The sequence below is a fragment of the Mus caroli genome, unplaced genomic scaffold (assembly GCF_978045245.1).
Source record: "Mus caroli unplaced genomic scaffold, Mus_caroli_1 scaffold_14, whole genome shotgun sequence".
Classification (NCBI taxonomy): domain Eukaryota; kingdom Metazoa; phylum Chordata; class Mammalia; order Rodentia; family Muridae; genus Mus; species Mus caroli.
This window is the reverse complement of record NW_028227269.1, coordinates 29,652,342-29,676,305: the sequence shown is the minus strand read 5'-3', so window position 1 is coordinate 29,676,305 and position 23,964 is coordinate 29,652,342. Positions and strand designations below refer to the sequence as shown.

The window sequence follows — 23,964 nt, the reverse complement described above, 5'->3', positions numbered from 1 at the left end:
AATAAGCAAAAAAGTAACAATCAAATCATCACATGACACTACAGGGAAAACCTAGTGGTTTTCCATATCTTTGAAAACTACTCTGTGCAGTTTTTCACATTTATTGATCCTGTAAGTAGAGGCAGAATTTGGGAAGATCTTCTTTTATTGATAAGGGGGAAAGAAACTCAAATTATTTCTGAGTACACAAGCTCATGAAAGATGAAATTACAAGAATAATAGTTTGGGGTTTGTTTTTTTTTTCCAGTACTGAAATTTAAACCCAGGGTTTGCCACGTGCAGCGAGCATCCTCCCATACAACAGCTATGTGACCAGCCCAGTGATGGGGATTCCAAATACTGAAATGCATAATTCTCTTTGCAGACTGTCTTTTTCAGACTTGAAACTAACCTGTACACATGAGAAGTGATTCCTTACCAACCACAATATGTCAAGAAAGAAAAAAAGACCCGATAGAAATGTTTCATTCTGGACAGCTGGTAAAAGTCTGTGCCCCGATGGTTCGATATTCAAAGTAAGTATTGTTAAATTATTAATAAGCCAATATTTAGCTTCCCTTAGATGTACCCAGTTTTGTACATTTTTTACCACACATAGTATGGTGACTCACCTACAAAGGCTTTTCAAGCCCCTAGCTTTGGCATCGTGATTTAGAATGGGATCCCAGTGCTGACACTCAGCTGGTATTTTTGTGACCTTAAGTAGATCATTTCTCCATGCTTTTTTTTTCTCCCAGAGAGTCTTCTGTATCTCAAGCTACCTAAAACCTGCTGTGTGGCTGAAGGCCTAATCCTCTCCCTCCATATCCCAAGTGCTGGGATTAAAGGCATATATATGTCATCATGACTAGCTCAATTAATGCTGGGATCAAACCCAGAGCCTCATGGGTGTTAGCCAAGCACTGTACCAAGTGAGCTGCATCCCTAGCCCAACATCTACAAAAATGGTAATGTATTAGCATACATTAGGTATTAAATAGATATAAATGTGCACGCACGGGTTTTTATGGGAATATGTATCTTGGGCTACATATTAAGACTTTATCTCCAAAAAAGACAAAACCAATAAGTAAACATATTTCCCTTATTTTTAACTGTCAAGGTTTATGTATCTGTGCAGCATTGAGTGTCTGATTTTTTAAAAGCTGAAGCTCTGGACCCCTTAAGCAGTAATTCTTCATTCCTCACACTTCCAACCCCTAGGAACTCTTACTTTGCTTCTTTCCCTAGGAATTTGACTATTCTAGATGCCTCATGTGGTTGAGCCTTGTCTTTTTGAGAATAACTAGTTTCCCTTAGCATTTTGAAAATTGTTTCAAGCTCCATTCACATAGTGCCATATGCCAGCCTTTCCTTCCTTGTGTAAAAGTGAATAGGTAGTCTATTAGGTATTGTACATACTACATTTGTTTCTCTTTTCATTGGTTGGTAAACATTTGGATTGCTTCTACCTTTTGGCTATTTCAAGTAATGCTGCTATGGACATAAGTATTTAAATATCTCAGACCATTTCAGTTTGGGCGGGGCTATGTAGTCACGTGGATCACATGTTAAGCCTGCGTTGTTCAGAGGAAAAGTGCTGTTTTCCATTACGGCTGCACCTTGCCTACTCCCCTGCTGCACACAAGGGTTCCAGTTCTTCCCACCTTTGAGAATGTTTTTCATCTAATTCTGCTTTTTACTCACTATACCCACTCCACTGGGTGACAAGTAGAACCCTCTGTGATTGGCTTTGCATTCCTTAGTGACTAATGATGTTGAACGTCTTTTTGCTTCCTGGCTATTTCTTTATGTTCATTATAGAAATGTTTATTGAAATGCTGGGCCCATTTTTGGCTTGGTTCTGAGGTTTTTCCTTTGTTTCCTGTGGACTATTGAGGGGTCTGCATATTCCAGGTGCTACTCCTATGTCACTTGCCAATGTTTCCTCCTGGTGTGGAGCTTGCCCTTTCATCTTCTTAATGGTACTAAGTAAAGCATAGTATTTATAATTGTGTAATTGTGTTTCAGATGTAAAGTATTTTAAAAAAAAAAACATTTTGTTTTGTATGTGTCTGTCTGACTGACTGTGGAAGAGGGAGGACTGGGGACATGTGTGCTACTTATTTCATTCTCTCATATGGAGGTCAGAGATCAACTTACATGTCAGTTCTAGTGATTTGGGTTGAGTTGTCAGGCTTACTTAGCAAGCACTTTTACCCTCTGAGCCATCCTCCCCACTAGTATTGTGATTTTAATTTTATATATGTAAGTTCATTAAGAGTTCTTAAAAACATAGCTAATTTTTTTTTATACTGAGCTTGTGTCTTATAAACTTGTTGAGCTCACTTATAAAGTTCTTTAAATGTCTTGGGATTGTCTACATGAACAATCATGTCATCTATAAAACTGGACAATCTTTTCCATGCTTTACTGTGCTAGCTAAAAGTTCTCACTATGTTGCAAGGGTGAGAGCAGACATCCAATTCTTTTCCTCCTTTGTTTTGTTTTGTTTTGTATTTTGGGGGTGAAGGGACAAGGTTTCTCTGTGTAGCCCTGTCTGTCCTGGAACTCACTCTGTAGACCAGGCTGGCCTCAAACTCAGAGATCCGCCTGCCTCTGCCTCCCAAGTGCTGGGATCAAAGGCGTGCGCCACCACCGCCCAGCCCACATAGGATTTCTTATGAATGGCCTTCATCAAATGAAGGAAGCTCCCTAAAGTTCTGCCTTTCTAAGACTTTTCAATATTGTATAAGACTATCTTGTCTAATGCTATTTTTACATCAGTTGATACAGCCATCATTTTTACATTCACTAGCACGTTCTTTAGCATCTAATAGAGTGCACTGGCTGATTTTGTATATTGGAACTTGTGATACGATCAGCTATTCTGACACTGCTCCATCAGAGAGAAAAGGAAAGTATCAGCTCATCACTATCAGCTTTACATCTTGGTTCTCAGCTTGGCTTCCATTTCCATCTGGGAGATAGGAGACATTCCTTGTTAGTGTGGACAGAGGTGAGAGTCCTAGTTCCCTTTGGAACAGGTGCCTCCTAAGCTGCAGGGTAGGGCTAAGGTCCTGGCTTTCTAGGCTTCCCTTTACAAGACATCCAGCAAGGAAGGAGAAGGTGCCTTGTTAACTATTTTTACTATGTAGTACCATACACATGGAACTGTACACTCTCCATGTGATTTCCACTGATAGCAGAAGAGAAGGTAGTCTCAGTAGCCAGTAGGATGAAGGCTGCACATACCTCCCAGGCCTAATTGAACACTATCACCATGAGATGTTAGGGCACATTGGAAGAGTGAAAGTTACTCCCCATCCAACCTTTTCTAACAGAGATGAGGACATAGCTTTTTATATAGTGTTGATTATTAGAGTTTTCAGTCTTTTGAAGCTTCTTGTTTTCTGATCCTTTATAAAAGAGAAAATTTATGTGGGGCACTTTTTTTTCTTCATTCACTGCAGATTCCAAGTGGCCAACTACTTCAGCCCCAAGTCTACAGTATTTAAAGCAAAAAGAAAATTCATGGAACTTTCTGTCTTTAGTCTGTTGGGATGCAAGGCCACTAGCCTGGCTCCCTTCCACTCTCTTTGGGACTTCCCTGTAATTGTTTTATAAATAATATTAAGGTTTTAGCTAGGTGTGGTGGCCTTTAACTCTTAAGACTCAGGAGGCAGAGCCAAACAGATCTCTGAGAGTTCTGGACCAGCCTGAACTATGTAGTGAGACCCTATCTCAAAAACATAAGTATCTTAGTCAGGATTTCTATTCCTGCACAAACATCATGACCAAAAAGCAAGTTGGGGAGGAAAGGGTTTATTCAGCTTACACTTCCATACTGCTGCTCATCACCAAGGAAGTCAGGACTGGAACTCAAGCAGGTCAGAAAGCAGGAGCTGATGCAGAGGCCATGGAGGGATGTTCTTTACTGGCTTGCTAACCCTGGCTTGCTCAGCCTGCTCTCTTATAGAACCAAGACTACCAGCCCAGGGATGGTCCCACCTACAAGGGGCCTTTCCCCTTGATCACTAATTGAGAAAATGCCCCACAGCCAGATCTCATGGAGGCATTTCCTCAACTGAAGCTCCTTTCTCTGTGATAACTCCAGCTGTGTCAAGTTGACACAAAACTAGCCAGTACAATAAGTATCAAGGATTTTAGCCTTACTTAGCAGGTAGATTGGGTGAAAGTATATCTCTTTCATCTAAGCAAAAGTTCTTCTAATAAGTACTCAGTAATTAACTAAATTGTACTTGCAAATGTGTATGATTCAAGTATTTTCTGAATTCATGATTAAAGTTTTATATGCTTGCAGGTTAGCTTTTAGAACATTAGTAAGAAAATACTCTTGTGACCTGTGTTACACACCAATGATAATTGCTGCTGATTTTGTCAGATCTATAAAAGCCAGAGACAGTGAATTTACCACAAACCAAGGTATGTAAAACTAATAATTTGCTGACTTTGTATAATTAGGTGCAACATAATTCGGAGGTTATATTTTATAATCCTTTAGATTTTTAAGTGTCTTCAGTATTTTAAAAATCACAAAAGAAAATATCTTTTACCCTGTCAGTAATCTATCAAAATGTAAAGTCAGCTATTCATTGAGCTGCCAGACTTTCTATCCTCATTTATTAGAATAAGTCCCTGTCTAGTTGTCTTTTCTCACTCCAACACTCATCTCAAAAGCCCTCATAGAGATGACTTGTCTAAGATGCATATTTGAGCATGCCCCTTCCCTGCTCACAGTCCTTGCTAGAATTCCCATTGCTTAAAATAATAGCTTCAGTATGATTCCCAGGGCAGAGGTGACTTCATCATTGGAAACTTGTTGGGAATGAAAGTTTCCAGTCTCCACTTTAGGCCTGCTGCATTAGAAACTCTATGAAAAGCTGTCCACATTCTCTGGTCTTGCTAACAATTGAGAATCGCTAGTCTAGAGGCTAGAGTTCCAGCACCTGAGGCAGATGAGCAGAGTCCTTCATTGATCCAGCCACGAATACATCTGCAACCTTGCTTTCCATAAAGTTCTTGAGTTTGAACATGCCTTGTTCTTGAACTTACGTATCTAGAATATCATTCCCAGTCATGCCTATCCCCAACACATGCATACACACAAACACGCATGCGTGCACATGCACACACATACACATTCTCTCCATATCTGTGTATGTATATACACATACATACATATCTATAGCACACACACACTGTCACTCTCTGTCTGTCTCTTAAGTTTCTCACAAACACATGCACACATACACATGGACATATACACTAAACACACACATTCTCTCTCTACACACACACATATACACACACGCATTCCTATTCAAAGGAAACTTTCTTGATCACTGTATACTCATATCTTCACCCAAAAGCACGGTTTTTTTTTTTATTGCTGTATTATTGTTTTCTTGTTACATCCCCATCTCTCTCACTAAATTATAGGTTCCCAGAAGGCATGAGCTATAGAAATACCTTGTGTGTTTAGCTGCTAACAGTGTTGAAAATATATTAGATCAGTAAGTTGTTAAAGTAGGATTCTGTAACTAGGGTACCAACTGAGAAATGCGCCCTACATGCCAATGAAGAAAAACTCATCAGTCCCCAAAACAGTGAATTGCTGTAGAAATCTATAATCACTACAAAAGAGGTAATGTCCAGAAATGTGCCTTTTATAAACATCCAGGGAATTTTATAGAAAATCTTCAAAAAGCCTTTGAAACATTAAACTGTGGGCTGCTGAGATGGTTCAGTGGGGAAGAGTAAGAGTATTGACTGCTCTTCCGAAGGTCCTGAGTTCAATTCCCAGCAACCACATGGTGGCTCACAACCATCCGTAATGAGATCTGACACCCTCTTCTGGTGTGTCTGAGGACAGCTACAGTGTACTTACATATAATAATAAAGAAATCTTGGGGCTGGAGCAAGCAGAGGTCCTGAGTTTAATTCCTAGCAACCACTTGATGGCTTACAACCATCTCTACAGCTACAGTGTACTCATATGCATAAAATAAATAAATAAATCTTTTTTTTAAAAAAAGGAAGAAATATTAAACTGTGTCTTTCCAGAATGTATCACTATGAAAAGATGAGAAAAATATATAAAAACTGAGGAAAGCAAATACATTTGGCTATCCTAAATTTTAAACTTTTCCATGCAAGTATAAAAATGTTCTTTAAGATCAAAAGAAGTATATATATATATATATATATATATATGCAGACTTGATAGACAATTTCTTACAAAATCAGAAACAGCAAGGTGTGGTAGAAAATACCTTTAATCTCAGCACTTGGAATGCCGGTTCAGGCAAATCTCTGGAGTTTAAAACCAGTCTGGTCTATGTAATAAATTCTAGTACATCGACCATCCATATAGGAGAATGTGCCACTAAACAGCAGATAGTACATCTGAATACACTTCCCAGATCCATGAAGAAGAGCAGAAGGGATAGCAGTATGTGTAGAATGCTCACATTCACCTCCATGTAACATGATATACAATCATTCTGGAATACAATACTAACCCCACCTTTAGGAAAGAGGGTCTCTGTGTTAGGAGCGTTGGAATTTTGTAAATTATGTACTGCTTGATTTTGATTTTTGTCCTGTGAATGCTTCTTTTCTGTGAATTTTCATATCATACTGTCTTTTTTTTTAAAAACAGGTGATTGCCCGTTGATTGTTCAGTTTGCTGCTAATGATGCAAGACTTTTATCTGATGCTGCCCTGATAGTCTGTCCCTATGCAAATGGAATAGATATTAACTGTGGTTGCCCTCAGAGGTAAAGGTCAAAGAAATTAGAGCTTTCAAACAGATTAGAAGGGGGAAAGTGATGGGAACATGGTAAAACGTCTTTCTAATTTTCCTGAAGTTATAAAGGACAGCCTGAGTTCTCCCCTGAAGTCCACATGACAGAAGGAGAGAAGCTTCTCCACGGAAGTGCCCTCTGACCTCTGCATACACACTGTCACCCCACACAGGCACAGCGCACCTGTATTAATAACCATTAATTAAGCTCTAAAGGAAAGACCAGAGTTAAAGCACTGTGGTTCTAAATAATTAAAAAGAAAAAGAAAGAAAGGGTTAAAGAACATAACTCCAAAGGTCTTTTATAATGGCTGAAATGATTTATAGATTTGACTAGTTTTATTTTTTTCTTCCTCATCATTAGCTATCATTTATTTGGGGGTTTGTTTGGGGGTTTTCTTTTTTGGGTGATAAACACTATGACCAAAAGCAGCTTGGACAGCAAAGGGTTTCTTTCCGTTTATAACTCCAAAGTCACACCTGAACACTGAGGGAAGACAGGGAACGTACCTGGAAGCAGGAACAGAGGCAGACCATGGAGGATCATTGCTTACTGGCTTCCTTTTTGCCTTTAACCATTACTTTCCTATTGCCATTCAAAACACCATGACCAAGCAAATAATAAAAGACAGAGTTTATTAGAGACTTATGGATTCAGAAGGTCAATCTATGACCAGCATGGCAGCAGGCGGGTAGACATAGCGTTAAACCAGAAGCTGAGTGCTACCAACTGGAAACACAGCCATGGGGCAACGAGAACTAATTGGGGATGGCATGTGCTCTTGAAACCTCAGGCCTGCCACCAGTGGCACACCTTCAACAAGGCTGTTCCTCCTAATCCTTCCCAAATAGTTCCACCAACTCGGGAACTAAGCACTAGAGTATATGAAGCAACTGGGGCCATTCTCATTGAAACCATTTGTCACACCCCTGCCCATCCATAGCATAATGCAAAATGCATTTAGTCCAACTTCAAAACTCCCCATAGTCTATCACAGACTCAACACTACTTAAAACTTAAAATTCTCTTCTGAGACTCAAGGCAGTCTCTTAATTGTGACCTACTGTTAAATCATAAATCAAGTTACATATTTCAAACATACAGTGGCACAGCATATACATTACCATTTTACAAAGGAGGAAAGGAGACAATGAGGAAATGCTAGACCAAAGCAGTCTTGAAACGCAGCAAGACAAACTCCAAATTCTATAGATGTATATCCAGTATCGGAGGGCTTAGATGGCCTCCCTTCCAGCTTTGCTGGCTGTAACACTCTTCTCTCTGGGGGGCTGGTTCTACTCCATGTATGCAGCTCTCCTTGACAGACCTCCTATATCTCCAGCTCTGTACAGACCTCATTTGTACAACCTCACACAGTGGCCTCTCGGGGTCTCCATTGAAGGACTCCCCTGCTAAGTGCCTGCCTCCGTGGCTCTCCTTAACTATGGAGGAATGTTCCACAATACTCTGTCTCTCATAGTCTTCATGGCACTGAAGTCAGAAGCACATGGCTGAAGCTGCCAAGTTCTGGGGCCTCCTTAGGGTGGAATGTGGCCCCCTTCTTGAAGTACATTTGCATAATCTTTGAACTGCATTTTTTTTTTAGCTACAAAAAATTCCTAAGGCCTTTCCCTTTTAGAAGTTACAGGCTTAGCTGGGAGAGGTCTTCCAGTGAGGGCACCAGCTCCTTCCATCTGATATCTCTGCCTTTCCTTACCTCTTTTCACACAAGCCTTTACTCCAACGATAAAATCCCTGGTGCTCTTTTTCTCCTCAAAGTGTACACTTTGCATTTCTTTTTGCCCTGCTTGCTCTTTCATTGTAGATCTACTTAAGAGTTACCTAATGACTAAAGTGTCTTTGAAAAACAGACTGTATTGAAATCTCTGCAACAGTCCTCAGTTTAGCCTCAGGCACATTCTTAAGACAAAGGCAAAAAGCAGCCACATTCTTGGCCAAAATATCACAAGAATGGTTCTCTTGCCCAGTTGTTAACAGTGTTCCCTTCTAAAGCCTTGACCTCTGGTATCCACATCCAAACTCCTACTAGAATGGCCCGTTAAGCTCCACTTACAACAAACTTTCTACCACTCTTCTAGTCAGAAGCCTTCCACACTCTTCTAGATAACAGCATGACCAGGGCTTTCACAGCAATACCCCATTTCTAGATACCAAATTCTATTTTAATTAGTTTTCTGTTTCTGTGACAAAACACCGTGAATAAGGCAACATAAAAGAGTTTGTTGACGCCTTACAATTTTAGCAGATGAGTCCATGACCACTGTGGCTGGGATCATGGCAGCAGACATGTAAGCCTGGTGCTGGAACAGTAACTAAGACTTACATCTCATCCATGAGCACAAGGCAGAAAGAGCAAACTGGAAACAGAGTGGGGTTTATAAGCCTCAAAGCTTATAAAGCCTACCTCCCGTGGTATGCATCCTCCAATAAGGCATTAGTTCCTAATCCTTCCCAAACAGTTCCACCACTGAGGACCAAGCATTCAAATGTATGAACCTATGGGGACCATTCTCTTTCAAACCACCATACTCAACATGATTTCTTATCCTCAGGTAGCACAGCCCTCAGTAGGCTGAGCCTTTGCATATCAATCACTAAACAAGAAGTTGTAGCACAGAGATGCCCGCAGGCCAATCTGATTGAGGCAATTTTCCAACTGGTGTTCCCTGTTCCCAGATGACTAGTTTCTGTCAAGTTAATATAATGAGCAAGCACACTCTGTGTGGTTCCGCCTTCAACCTCATGCATAACTAGTTCTTTTAAGAATCTAATGTTTGGCCAGGTGTGGTAGTGCACACCTTTAATCCCAGCACTTGGGAGGCAGAGGCAGGTGGATTTCTGAGTTCGAGGCCAGCTGGTCTACAAAGTGAGTGCCAGGACAGCCACGACTACAGAGAAACCCTGTCTCGAAAAACCAAAAAAAAAAAAAAAAAAAAAGAATCTAATGTTTGCAGCAATCCCAGAAATGTGTTTTTGCTGCCATGTCAGATAAACTTTCTAAAAGCTGACTTTACTTACGTTCCTATAGTGACCTTTCTGTATCACAGCTACTTGACTGGGTTTAAGTAACTGAGTTTGAATGAGATGGACTTAATCAACCACTGTGCAGGCGCTGTACTAGGTCATCTGCCAGTAGCCAGAATATGCCCAAAAAATAAATCCAAGTTTTTTAAATGCAGCATAAGCCAAATCAGAGTAGACATTTATATACTCATTAGGAGAGTTAGATAAGCTGTTTAGTGGTGTTGGAATGCTGAGAGCCAAAAATATCTTTCTACTGTTGAGACTGATAAAACCTCTTGTTCTGTACAATAAACATCAAATTTGGAATTTTAAAAATGTGAAGTAATTGCAGTTAATATGAACACCTAAATCTGTTTTGGTTAAATGGATTCTAATTTAATACTCTCCTTGGCTAGTGAAAAACTATTTCCTAGTACTTTCTGGTCTAGGCAAGTGACTTTTTGTTTTTTTCATGAAACGATTTAGAAATGTTGATCTATAAATTTTATTTAGCACCACATTCTACCCAACTTAGCTAAGCAGCTGGCTGTAGATCTGTGAATGGTAAATGTCTGCTTCATTCCGGATCATAAGCTAGAGGAAAGGTTCCTACACTCCCTTAGAGCATTTAGAACTTTGTCTTCCCTTTCGTGTGGTTACAATCTCCCTTCTGTGCTTGCTCTCTCAAGGTGGGCGATGGCAGACGGTTATGGAGCTTGCTTGATCAACAAGCCAGAGCTGGTTCACGATATGGTGAGACAAGTGAGAAATCGGGTGGAAAGCCCAAGGTTTTCAGTTTCCATTAAGATAAGGTAAACACAATACTCTAGTCTACTGACAACTTGACATATTACTTGGAAGTTTAAAAATGTTCCTTTTGCCTAATGATGTGGGAGTGTCTATCCTAGATAAATTAGAAGCTGATATGTGGAAATAACCCCATGCTTAACTTATGATCCTGATGAACCATGTCCTCTTTTTATTTCTTTTTTGTTTTGTTTTGTTTTGGTTTTTTTGGTTTTTTTGAGACAGGGTTTCTCTGTGTAGCCTTGGCTGTCCTGGAACTCACTCTGTAGACCAGGCTGGCCTCGAATTCAGAAATCCACCTGCCTCTGCCTCTGCCTCCCGCTCTTTTTTATTTCTTTTTTTTTTAAAGATTTATTTATTTATTATATGTAAGTACACTGTAGCTGTCTTCAGACACTCCAGAATAAGGCATCATATTTCGTTACAAATGGTTGTGAGCCACCACGTGGTTGCTGGGATTTGAACTCAGTACCTTCAAAAGAGCAGTCGGCTCTCTTAATCACTGAGCCATCTTGCCATCCCCCTCTTTTTATTTCTTAACAAGTAATAGGTTTCTAATTAAAAGACTTCACCAAACCCTCAACTTTCTCCAGATGCTACCTAGCTAATGCTTAGAAATATCCCTGGTCCCAACAAGAAAAATGGAAATATATTTACACTAAAATGTAACAATTAAAGGAAAAAAAACAAGATTCCAACTTGGGAGGCTTGCACACCATGTACTCAGATAACCCCTTTGTGTTCATCTGTGGCAGGATGCGGATGACTCTTAATTTCTCAAAGCCACAAAGTCAAAGCAGTGGGGAAAGAAAAAGACATTTCTCACCATATTGTTTCCAATAGTCAAAGTTCTAAAAGAACTAAAGCCAAGATCTTGAATGGGAACCAATCACAGAACAAAATCTTATTAACAGTGGCATGAATTGATAATAAATACAGCAGATGAAGTGTCTTAATTAATGTTGCATTAAAATCTGTGTGCTATACACAGCTGCAATTTTGAAATTCTAGGATCCACGATGACCTGGCAAGGACCATAGATCTGTGCCGGAAGGCTGAAGCAACAGGAGTGTCCTGGATCACAGTCCATGGAAGGACAGTTGAAGAAAGACACCAGCCAGTTCACTACGATGCCATTAAAATGATAAAGGAAAATGTGTCTATACCCATAGTTGCTAATGGAGACATAAGAAGCTTAAAAGAAGCAGAAAATGTGTGGCAGATGACTGGGACAGATGGTAAGAAATAAACACTGGGATTTTTTTATCATTTAATAAGGATGAAAAAGTGAAGATGGGGGAGTAATCTGATTTACTGTTTAACATTGAACCACATTATTATAATACGGTCGGCTGTTTTCCTTAGAAACATTAGATCCTTTTAGAAGCAATGGCAGCATTTTGCTGCTACTGTCATATCTCTTGACCAGCAAATCATCTAAGGAAGATCTATTTATTTTTTTGTTTTACTTTATCTTTAAAAGGCACCTAGAACACCAAAATAGAGATGAGAGTTAATGAGCTTGGATGGACACAGGAGCCCTAGAATTGCCAAGTAGTTTCCATGCCCCTTGCAGAATTAACTAGCTGGCCCCATAGTAACTGTTGCTAGGCAGAAGCAAATAGATTCCACTTTAAACAGCCTGATTTATGACAATGTGGATGTCTCCTAAAGAAACAATAAGGCCAGTGAATTAATGGAGATGTCCTTTAAAAAATAGTTGTATAAATACAACTGGTTTATCAGTAATACCAGAATCAATTTATTTCTTACTGTATTACATTAATTTGTAATTAATTTGCTGTTGATTTGTATTCTAAAATCTCAAAATAATACTTTCTGATAAGTACTCTTGCATTAACTTTGAACTAATAACCATGGATTCTTAGTTTATGAGCAGATATGTTGTGCTTTAATTTGCAGGTGTGATGGTTGCAAGAGGACTTTTAGCAAACCCAGCTATGTTTGCTGGATATGAAGAAACCCCACTGAAGTGTATCTGGGACTGGGTTGACATCTCTCTTGAACTTGGAACTCCTTTTATGTGCTTCCATCAGCATCTAATGTACATGATGGAAAAGATAACGTCAAGGCAGGAGAAGAGAGTATTTAATGCCTTGTCAAGCACAGCAGCAGTCCTGGATTACCTCACGGACCATTATGGTGATGAGTCGCTTTCTAAGTCATTGTAGTATGTACTTTTTACCCACATGGAACCACGTGAGCTTACATCCTCGTATTTCTTTTAAGTCTATGGCTTTTAACATCAGTACAACAGCAATCACTGGGGCCAGACATGACGGCCCATGTCTTTTATCCAACTACTCAGAAAACTAAAGGAAGAGGTTTGGAAATTCTAGGCCAGCAAAACTTTATCTGAAAGAATAAACGGAACTTTTCCATAACCAAGAACTCAAATCTGGGACTGTAGAGATGGCTCACCAGTTAAAGCCTTGGCTGCTCTTCTACGGGACTTGAACTCCAATTCCAGGGGGATTCAACAGGCTTTTCAGGCCTCCTCAGGCACCAGCTAAGCACAATGTGTACAGACAGCCATGCAAGCAAAACATCCATACACATAAAACTAGCAACAATTACCACAGAAACCCGCCCCGTGCTCCGTCCTCATGGATTCAGTAGATTGTGAGCAGACCCAGACGTTGTAAAGAACTCGAGTTTCGACCATCCAATAGTCCCAGATCAAATATTGAAAACCTCTGCTTCTAATCTTTATGGGTGTGGGGGATGGGTGGGGATGGAAGTTTTACTAAAGGTATTCTGTTTTTAAGTGTTTTAAATAAAACTTTTCTAATAGCAAGAAGGTATGACTCGCCTGTAAGTTAACAAGAAGTACATCTTAATTTTTTGAAAGTTCACAGGTAGTAGAACAAATGTCCACATCCATATAAATAAAAAAGAACAAGAAATTCTAGCTAGAATTATATTCAGTGTACATTAACTTTTTGTTTGGTTTGGTTGGGTTGGGTTGGGTTGGGTTTTTTTGGTTGGTTGGTTGGTTGGTTGGTTGGTTTGGGTTTTTTTGTTTGGTTGGTTGGTTTTTTGAGACAGGGTTTCTCTGTATAGCCCTGGCTGTCCTGGAACTCACTTTGTAGACCAGGCTGGCCTCAAACTCAGAAATCCGCCTGCCTCTGCCTCCTGAGTGCTGGGATTAAAGGCGTGTGCCACCACCACCTGGCGTACATTAACATTTTACACTGTAAAATCAACTGGTACATTCCTAATTGAATATATACTTGAAGGTATTTAAGTTGTGTCTAACTGAATTTAGTTGCATGTGATGTCAGCTGTGATTTAAAAGTAAGTAGGGACAATAAAAAAGGTTCAGTGGGTAAAGGTATTGCCTTAGCCAAGCCTGACAGCCTGAGTTCGATCCCTTGGACCCAAGTTGTAGAAGAGGAAAATCATTTCCTCAAAGTTGTCTTCAGGCTTCCACATATTCACCCATGTACATAAATAATTTTTTTAAAGATTGTGTGGAGCTCTTTGAGTAACAGCAAATTTAGTTCTTCTGAAGCTTTCTAGATTATTAGGTTATAAAGAGCTTACCAGAGTACTTTGTTCTACCAAGATGAAAGTGTTGGTTGAGAACCCTTTCCAACCACCATTTGTATGGCTTTGTCAGGTTTATATCCCCAGCATTTGACAGCTGTTGCCTTGGCAACAGGAGTGATGGTGCTCTAGTATTAGGATTCTTATGCAGGCCTCAAGTAACAGGGCCTTTAGGATCCAGTGTTAGAACTCTGGATAATGTAGGTCTAAGAAGTGGGACTCTCCAACCTTTGACAGCATCTATTTTTATAGCTTGGTTCCATGATTCTCAAGCTATGACTTCCCAAACCCTGAATAATGGCCCCTATAACCAAGATCTTTGGCCACTGAGATTTAACAGCTCTCTGGAACTCTACAAGCTGCCAGTTCCTGCAGCTTCTCCAAATCTTCCAGCTCTTCAACTTCAGCTCTTCACCCGCTCTCACTTCTTTCTACTGTTCTTGTACCTGCCCTGGTCCCTGTGCCCAGCCATTCAGGTACCTCTTTCTCCTGTGACTGCCACTACGGGAAGAACAGCTACTCCTCATTTTGCTGCTGTGATTCTGTTTGTTTGTTTCTTTGTTTGATTGTTTGTTTTGTTTTGAGACAGGGTTTCTCTATGTAGCCCTGGCTGTCCTGGAACTCACTCTGTAGACCAGGCTGGCCTTGAACTCAAAAATCCGCCTGCCTCTGCCTCCCAAGTGCTAGGATTAAAGATGTGTGCCACCATTGCCCAGCTGCTGTGGTTCTGTTAACTGGCCTCAAAGCCTGTGTTTCCTGAGGATGTCAAAGCTACCAGCTGTTCCCAAGCTCCACTGCTACAACTGCACTGTCATCACAACTGTCATATGTAAGTTCAGCCCATTTAACGATGGATTGATACCAACAGAGGGCAAAAAGGGCTGGGGAGAGAGCCAGGCTAGTAAGGAGCTTATAGCATAACTCTGAGGTCCTAGATATGGTTCCCAGCATCCATGTAAAATACAGGCATGAGAGCTGGAGAGATGACTCAGAAGTTGGAGCACTTGCTCTTGCAGAGGACCTCCTTTCAGTTTTCAGTGCCTACATGGCTCACCAACAACTAACTCCAGTTCTAAGGGATCTGACACCCTCTTCTATGCAGACACCAGGCATGCACGTGGTACACATACATACATGTAAGCACTCACACATGCACATAACTCTTTAAAAAAAAAAACCCAGTTACATTGTACACACTTGTAATCCCAGTGCTCGGGAGGCTGAGACAGATATAGCCAGACTAGGTGGATATCTAAAGAGTAACACCCAGGATTGACCTCTGACTTCCACAAAAGGCATATAAACACACACACACACACACAAGTGGGCAAAAAAGCCACTCAGGAGAGGCCTTGTATTGGTCCTAATGTTGCTTTACCAGAGACGAAAGCACAAGAGGCTGTCTTCCAGGCTGCTTGAAAAGGAAGCCAAACTGCATGCTCACATGGCCAGAGAAGGAGTGTTTGCATCAACAGTGTGAGACCATGCGAATACGAATGCAGTTGTACCAATCATGTTACCATTCCTGTTCCCCTAGGCACAGGAGCCCCTTTCCCAGGCCACGAGAAATGCTTCCCTCAGAGCTGGACTAGAAAGGTTGACTATAGTGTCACCTGACATTGTTATTTACACAAACATCAAAACAATTGGTTTTTAAGGACTTGTCATAAATGGTGATTTTTTTTAAAGGTTTTTAAACAAGACTTACCACTAGACCAGCACTCAAGAGAGAGATGAAGGTCTCTGAATCTCTCAAAGATTCAGAATTCTGGTATGCAAAAAGAAGAAAGCAATTGCAGCCTTCTACATCTTACATGTGAAGAATCTGGTAGCTAATGTGTAAATGAATGAACATGTATTTAAAAATCTTCCTAAAACCAGCCAAACAACATCAGGTGAAGCCCCTTGCAGAGAAATATTGCTGACCTGAATTTGATCCCCAGAACCTGTGTCAAGATGCAAAGAGAAAATCAGTTCTACTGAATTTTTCTCTGACATATATAGCATACACAGTACCCTTACACACACACACAATTCATATCGTACATAGTTATTTTTCTCTGACATATATACAAATGCTATAGCATACACAGTGCCCTTACACACACACACACACACACACACACACACACACACCACATACCACACATCGTACATGGTTATAATTTTTAATTTAAAATATTGGGGGGTAGTAACTAGATTTTAATATTAAACTAAATTTTATAGTTTTTTTCATATTATTTTTATGGCTCGATGTTGCTAGCAGCTTTTATTAATGAAGAACATGTAGACGACAAGAAGTCTCTGGATGAAATAAAGGTTCAGTTCTAAAATATTACTGAATGTCAAAACCAGCAAGAGTGTGGAGAGTTGTCTCCAACTGTTTACTTCAGGCTGTTTGAGGCCATGAATCAAGTTTAACATGAGCACTGGGCTGCTATTTTTTTTCTTGGTCATATCTGTGCTCTCGTTTTTCAGTTTATTCAGTTTTAAAGATAACTTTTTTTTTTCCAGTTGAAATGAATACAGAAGTGAGGCCGTCGTTCCGGCATTTACACATTAACTCTGAAGGGAATGTACAGTGCCGTACAGTACAGTAGTCGCTTGACTGGAGTGAGGTGGACTGTGGGAAATGAGCATGGAAAAGCAGATCCCAACCTTCTGTGCTAAGTTCAGCCTGCATTTTTCTTCCAGCTACTTAAGATCAGATATCTATATGATACAGGTTTTTTTGTTTTGTTTTGTTTTGTTTTTTGTTTTTCGAGACAGGGTTTCTCTGTGTAGTCGTGGCTGTCCTGGAACTCACTCTGTAGCCCAGGCTGGCCTCGAACTCAGAAATCCGCCTGCCTCTGCCTCCGGAGTGCTGGGATTAAAGGCATGTGCCACCACGCCCGGCTGTGATACAGTTTTTAAAAGCACTCACTTAAATGTGGGAGAGTTGTTTTCTGAGGGGTGGGGGGTGGGGTTGTTTTGTGCTGGGGATTGAACTTAAAGCCTCGTGTGTGCCAGGAAGGCACTACCTCTAAGCAAGTAATCCCAACCCTGAAATGTAGTCTATATTCTGTGCTTACCTATTCACATGTAATGTTCCCAATATAATTGTATCCTATAGCACAGTGTTTGTGTTAGCAGTGAAGGCAGTAAGAGCTGAGATGTAACCCCACGTGTGAATTCTTTTCAGAGACCTCTACTTGGGTGAAACAGGAATTCTTGACTGTGCCACCAAGAGAAAAAAGAAAAAAGAAAAAGAAAAAGAAAAAGAAAAAGAAAAGGGGGGGGAGGAATTTCAGAGGCTTAGTATGAAGCAGAATTGGAGTTTATTGTTTTCGAGCTGGAGTTTCATGTAGTCACAGAAGCTTCAGGTAAGAAACACTCTCCAAAACCAGAAAACGTGAGCAAGTGGTGAGGGAGACATTGCCATCCACCTTTGCCCTCCACCACCATATACATGTACACTGGCAAAAAAGGTTCTAAAGATCGTACCATAGATTTTAGCGTAGACATTTCTAATAGACACTTAGCAAAAGGACACTACAAACCCAAATGAGCATGGGCTGCTCAAAAGTCATGATTAAGTTAAGCATCTGAGCCACTGCACAACAGCCTTACAGGGGATTTTGAACCTTTTGAAGTTACATTCTGAGATTTGCAAATATTGAAATATATATATATATACATATATATAGTGCATTCACATATGTTGAAAACCTGGAAGTATTTGGAGTTCCCTTTTAGATTTCTAGTTTTGTTAATAAAAGAATGCCAAGGCTTTTTTTTAAAGGGCAGTACTATTAATTTGGAATTAAAAACAAACAAACAAAAAAAAAAAAACAAAAAAAACAAGGTAGCCAAGGGGATGGAGAAGAGGAGGAAAAAGACAAAAGTTACACCTTTAGGCATAAAGGGTCCAATAACACTTCCTTGTTCAGAAATGAAGGTCTACCAATAGTTCCGGGAGGGGACAGGCATTCAGAAATGAGAAAGCCCATTATCAGCAGAAAGCTTGCTTAGGCTTTTGGCTATCCACTAAAGAAAAACAGAGGCAGGTGTTAGGCTTTTCTGAATTAGAACCCAGAAAACCAAGCAAGCTTACTACTGCCACCGGGCAGAAGGAAGCTCCTTCAAGGAGTGCCATCTTGGGATGTTAAGTGCTGCGTCTTATTAATGGAATAATTATCCCTCCAACCCCTTTAACACATCTCCAAGTGAATCCGATTTCCTGGATAGTGAACTCCTGGCCAGCTTGATGGAGGAGACAGTGGTATGTAATGTTATCGGGATGCCAAGTCTCCACTTGGAGCAGGGATATTACAGGAATTGACCAGAAAGCCTAAGGAGAGGCAGTGGTTAGGTTTTTCTTTCTAGTGTTACCAGGGAAACCATCGGTGGAATGCAAAGTTAACCAAGCACGAGGGCGTCCATCCTCAAAGGTTTCTGGGGCCTATCTAGTTACCTAAGGGAAGATGGTTAGGTAAAGGAGTAGACCCAGCAGTTCCCTGAAGTTGCCTGGTCTTGCCTATGGGCACGGTAGGACCAGGAAAACAGCATGCAAAACACAAACCGCTCCACAGACCCCCAGGCCTGGGCCTTGACTTAAATTCAGTTTAGCTCGGGGCCGGGAGGCAGGTTACTACCCTAGGGCACCTGGCTGGATTTGACCCGGGCCCTGGCTCCAGTCATCCGGCATCAGCCGCATCGGGGATCAGCCCTTCGGAGATACCGAGCCCGCGTGGAGGAGCCTCGGCCACCTCACGCCGCGCACCAGGAAACAACGGCCGCGGGAGGCGCGGTCGCGCCAGTGTGACCTCAGCCGGGCCCGGCGCGCTCCCGGCGGCGTGGAACGTGCGCGCGCAGGCGGGCGGCGGGGCACGCGGAGCGATCGGCGGCGGGTAAGCCTGACGGGCGGCGGGCGGCCCGGCTGCTGACCTCGCGTTCGGCGGCTCGGGCCGCGGCGTCCTGCGGCCCGAGCCACCTCGGGGCCGGGGGAGAACCTGCGGGGCCGTCCGGCGCACTGCCTCGTCACCCGGAGTTAGGCGAACTCCCGGCAGGCCCCACGCCGCGTGTCTGGCCGTTCACCCATGTTTCTCTAAAATTGAAATCTTTCTCTGTATAGGTGTGAAGAAAAAAAAAAAACAAAACAAAACGATGACAATCCAATGGGCGGCCGTTGCCAGCTTTCTTTATGCTGAAATAGGACTCATTTTAATCTTCTGCCTGCCCTTTATTCCTCCTCAGAGGTAGGAAACCGTCAGATCCTTAACAGTACCAAATATTTGATTAGCTTCTTCAGGCTACGGCGTGCGATGCTCTTTGTAAGGTTAGAAAGTTTTGGGAGGGCCGGCGGGGTGGCTCAGTAGGTAAAGGGCCCTTGCAGCCAAGGGAGAGAATTTCGGTTACCAGAAACCACGTGGTGGAAGGGGAACCGACTCCACAAAGTTGTCTTCTGACTGCCACACTTCCACCCTGGGACGCCCAGAAACACCCATGCACGCACATAAACATATGATGAATACACATACATACATACAACAAATGGATAATTAAATAAAAGATGGGAGCCAATTATATAAAAGGTAGTCTTTAAAAATGAAACTCAAATTTGCTATCTGGTAACTATTAAAATACTACTTTATATAAAGCTTGATTATGTGTACAAATAGATTTTTCACCTCCTTTTTTAAAAGAACCTAGTTTTTGTTTGTTTGTTTTTTGGTTTTTTATTTTATTATTTTTTTTTTTTTGGTCTTGATTACAGGTATAATAAAGCCATGGTTATGCCTTGGACATCTGTCCTGTCTATATATCTATATTTTATCTCTCTCTCTCCTCCCTCCTTCCTCCCCCTTCATCCTCCCCCCCCCTTCATTTCTCCCCTTCCTCCCCCTCTTCCTTTCTCCCTCCCCTTCCCCTAAACTGCCCTGCATTTGAGCAGAGAAATAAAAGGATGGGTGCAAAACTGTTTACTTGGGACAATAAAATGGACTGGCTCAGGGTCCACGCAGTCTTTCAAAACCTTGAAACTCCTCATCTGCTTGGTTTGCAGCTCTTCTCTGTCCTTGTCTCCATACCATGACCTTTCCTTCCCTCACAAGAAGCAGTAACTCATACTGTAGGAAGAGATGTACCAAGTTCTTTCCACCAACCATGGGTTCTATAGATCACATGCTTAAGGCCAGAAAGGCTCTGTTCCATCACCTAAGTCACCTAACTGGTCTGTGTCAGACTCCAGATGAGATCCTTAGCTTACAGCCATACAATGCTGTCCCTGTTCTTTCTACCTCAGATTTCAAAAGCAGACATATTTGGTATTACTTGTGACAGTCTCACACATATTCAAGAAGTCATTTTTTTTAATGCACAACAGATTTTTAAACAAGGCTTGAGCTTTGATAAAAGAAGTCATCAGGAGGATTGATAGAGCAGTCTTTTTCTTCTTGCCATTTACAGTTTTGTACCCATCCTGATGTAGTAGCTGTTAGATGAAAGTGTGAATCGGTGCACATGACATATGAATATTGTCATGTAAGAACATGTGGTACACATGTACAGGAATCATCTGTGCCTCTCCATGTGTTTATCCACAGTGTGTATGTCAGTCATAATCTTTCAAAGTCTTCATTTAGTCTGTCTAGTCTTTTCTCCTATAGTGAAGTGGTTGATGGTACATGCATGCTCAGAATAACGGCTTTCATTTGACTTCCTGTTATTGTATGACTCTGAGAAAAATTTTTCCCTTCTCTGGTCAGTTTTCCTGGTAATAGTGGTATAGATTTCATATGGTATTGTGGTAATTAGACGAGATGGTGCATGTGTTCCAACCGATAATACATCAACTCAATAAATAATAGCTATTATCTGCTCTTAAATTCAGTCTACTGAAAACTCCTAGATGGCCCTTCTGGGAGGTTCTTACATTCCCTCTTTTATTGACTCTTGAAGAGGTGAACGAATTTACATTTGAACCTACAACAAGCTATTACCATTTATATTCTTTTTTTTAAAAAAAATGTTTGTAATGTTAAATTTAAATAGTGCCTATAGAAAATGCTTTGAGTTTGGTCAACAAGGCAAAAAGCACTGATTCACCTGTGTCTGTCTCCTCCCCTTCAGCTGGAAGCTACTACTGATAGTTCCTTTCAGATTGTATTAATAATTTGTCATGTCTTAAAGTGACACTTGTCAGTTGTGTTTGTGAAGTATATTCACACACTAATCACCTTGATACCTCCTTTTGACCCAATGTATTATGAATTTAAAATGCTTAGGTTCAGTGTTTGAGACCTTTCCAGCTACAGGACAGATGGCTCAGCCACTTGTAACTCATCGCTTCTGTGGCTTGGCTTATGCCGATCACTCTGTCTAGACTGTTTATTCATCTCATTTCCTCTGTGTTCAGACCTTGGCCTAGGTAATGGGTAAATTAGATGAGCATTTACATGTGTAAATGTTTATTTGTACAAGCTTGTTTTTTTTTTTCATTTTGCATATATGCCATATCTCAGTCATTTCAGATTCCTTTTTGGAAAGAAAGAAATTACTTCCGTTACATTACTTAGTGTAGATGATAGAAGCTCATCACATAAAAATCAACCTGCAGGAGCCAGACATGGCCGCGCATGCGTCTAGCTGCAGCACTTTACAGACTGAAGCAAGAGGACTGCAACTTCAGACGCAGCTCTGGCAAGTTCCATGCCAGCAGAGGCTCCCCAGCAAGGCACTGTGTCTAATAAACAGAGAATTAGGTGTTCCTAATTGTTAGATCAAAAGACTTCCGACATTTCTGAGACAGTTCTCTAACTAGGGAAAAAGAAATAGCTTTCATCCAAGATGTGACAGGTTAAGAATTTTCTATTGGGCTGGTAAGATTGGTAAATTGCCTGCCATACGAGATGGAGAACCTTAGTTTGATTCCTAAAATCCGTGGGGAAAAGCCAGGTGTGCTGGCTGCAGAGGCGAATAATCCCAGTGCTGGTGAGGCAAAAGCAGGCAGGTCCTTAGAGCTCACTAGGCAGCCAGCCTGCCCATCACTGAGTCCCAGGATCTCTGAGCAAGGTGGGCAGGCTGGGCTCCTAAGGAACAACCTCTCAGATTGGTCTCTGACCTCAGACTGTGGAGTCCACAGGCATGCGTGCGTGCGTGCGGGTGCACACACCCATGCCTACGTTTCTTTCCAAGGTTCTGCTCATCGTGAAAAAGAACTTCTACTTTAAAAGTTATTTTTATTTCAGGCAGTGGTGGCGCACACCTTTAATCCCACTACTCAGATTGCAAAGACAGGCCTAACTCTGAGTTCGTGGCCACCCTGGTCTACAGTTCCGGAATGACCAGGGCTATCCAGAGAAACCCTGGCTCGAAAAAAACAAAAACAAAACAAAAAAGTTATTGTCACTTTAGAATATTTAAACCATCAAATATCATAGTATATTATTTTCTATTTCATGAGTTAAGATGTCATGAAAGAGGATGAAACACTTTTTAAATTAAATGTCTTTCATTTTTGTCACACTATTATCAAAATATTTCAGTATTTTACAACAGTTCAAGACCAGCTCTTGGTTTGTTTGTTGTTTGGTCATTTGCTCATCTAATCTAATTGTATTGCTTTACAGATGGCAGAAGATTTTTTCATTTAGTGTCTGGGGTAAGATTGCAAGTTTTTGGAACAAAGCTTTTCTTACCATTATAATACTATTGATCATTCTGTTTCTAGGTAAGTACTAACTTAGAATCTAGTTCTTTTCAATAAATTATCCGGGTTTTGATTGGTTAGGTTGATGTTATTGAGATATTGAAAGACTATTTTATGTATTGATATTAAGGTAATTATGGCTATTTTGATACCTATTTGGTACTATTTTATATACTCAAATTTCAGGTGCAGTGATTCTTTTTTTTTTTTTTTTGGTTTTTCGAGACAGGGTTTCTCTTTATAGCTCTGGCTGTCCTGGAGCTCACTTTGTAGACCAGGCTGGCCTCGAACTCAGAAATCCGCCTGCCTCTGCCTCCCGAGTGCTGGGATTAAAGGCGTGCGCCTCCACGCCCGGCTGGTGCAGTGATTCTTAACCTTTTCTAGGTTACTTTAAAGTTTAGATACAATGTAACAAGTGGCCTTTCAAGTTGGCAGATGATAGACAGTTAAAGTCTTTGTTAGTGTTGTCCTGGGCACCCAGGGGCTTGACTTATTTGCAACAAACAAGTAGAATAAGAATAATAGACTCTTAAGAGATTCTTAGACAAGTGTGAGTCTTCACTTCACTTCACTGAAACCTGATTGAAAGCAACAGCTTTAGTGACTACTGCATTTTTTTTTAATATTAAGTGATTGTTAGGTAATATTGGTAAATTTTTGTTTTAGTTGTGATAGCAGTATTGTATTTCATCTTTATGGTTCAGGAGCCTATATCTGTAGGCACAGTTTTATTGAAACGTCACCATTCTTGCTTTTGCATATGGTGTGCCTTAGTTAGGGCTTCATTGCAGTGAGGAGACACTATGACCAAGGCAACCCTTATAAAGGAAAACATTTACTTGGGGCTGGCTTACAGTTTCAGAGGTTTAGTCCGTTATCATCACGGTGGGAATCATGGCAGCATCCGGGCAGACTTGGTGCTGGAGGAGGAGCTGAGAGTTCTACATCTTGATCTGAAGTAGCTTGAACATGGGAAACTTCAAAGCCCATCTCCACAGTTGCACACTTCCTCCAGAAAGGCCACACCTCCTCCAACAAGGCCACACTTCCTAATAGTGTCACTCC

The 23,964-nt window shown here is 41.0% G+C and overlaps 1 protein-coding gene across 3 annotated transcripts in view; it reads left to right on the top strand.

The window, feature by feature from the left end:
- Window positions 1-23,964, top strand: part of Dus4l (dihydrouridine synthase 4 like) — a 62,906-nt gene that overhangs the window by 2,013 nt on the left and 36,929 nt on the right. Inside the window, exons 2-8 of one of the 3 annotated variants that reach the window (XM_085830287.1) lie at window positions 365-515; window positions 4,304-4,425; window positions 6,665-6,782; window positions 10,523-10,645; window positions 11,652-11,878; window positions 19,324-19,447; window positions 22,820-22,920. In XM_085830287.1, the coding sequence (XP_085686413.1) occupies window positions 400-515; window positions 4,304-4,425; window positions 6,665-6,782; window positions 10,523-10,645; window positions 11,652-11,878; window positions 19,324-19,447; window positions 22,820-22,920 (931 nt within the window). In that variant the 5' untranslated portion in view covers window positions 365-399. Of the gene's footprint in view, window positions 1-364; window positions 516-4,303; window positions 4,426-6,664; window positions 6,783-10,522; window positions 10,646-11,651; window positions 11,879-12,563; window positions 13,532-19,059; window positions 19,100-19,323; window positions 19,448-22,819; window positions 22,921-23,964 lie in introns of those variants that run through there. The other 2 variants (XM_021179463.3, XM_021179044.3) reach the window with 2 other exon arrangements.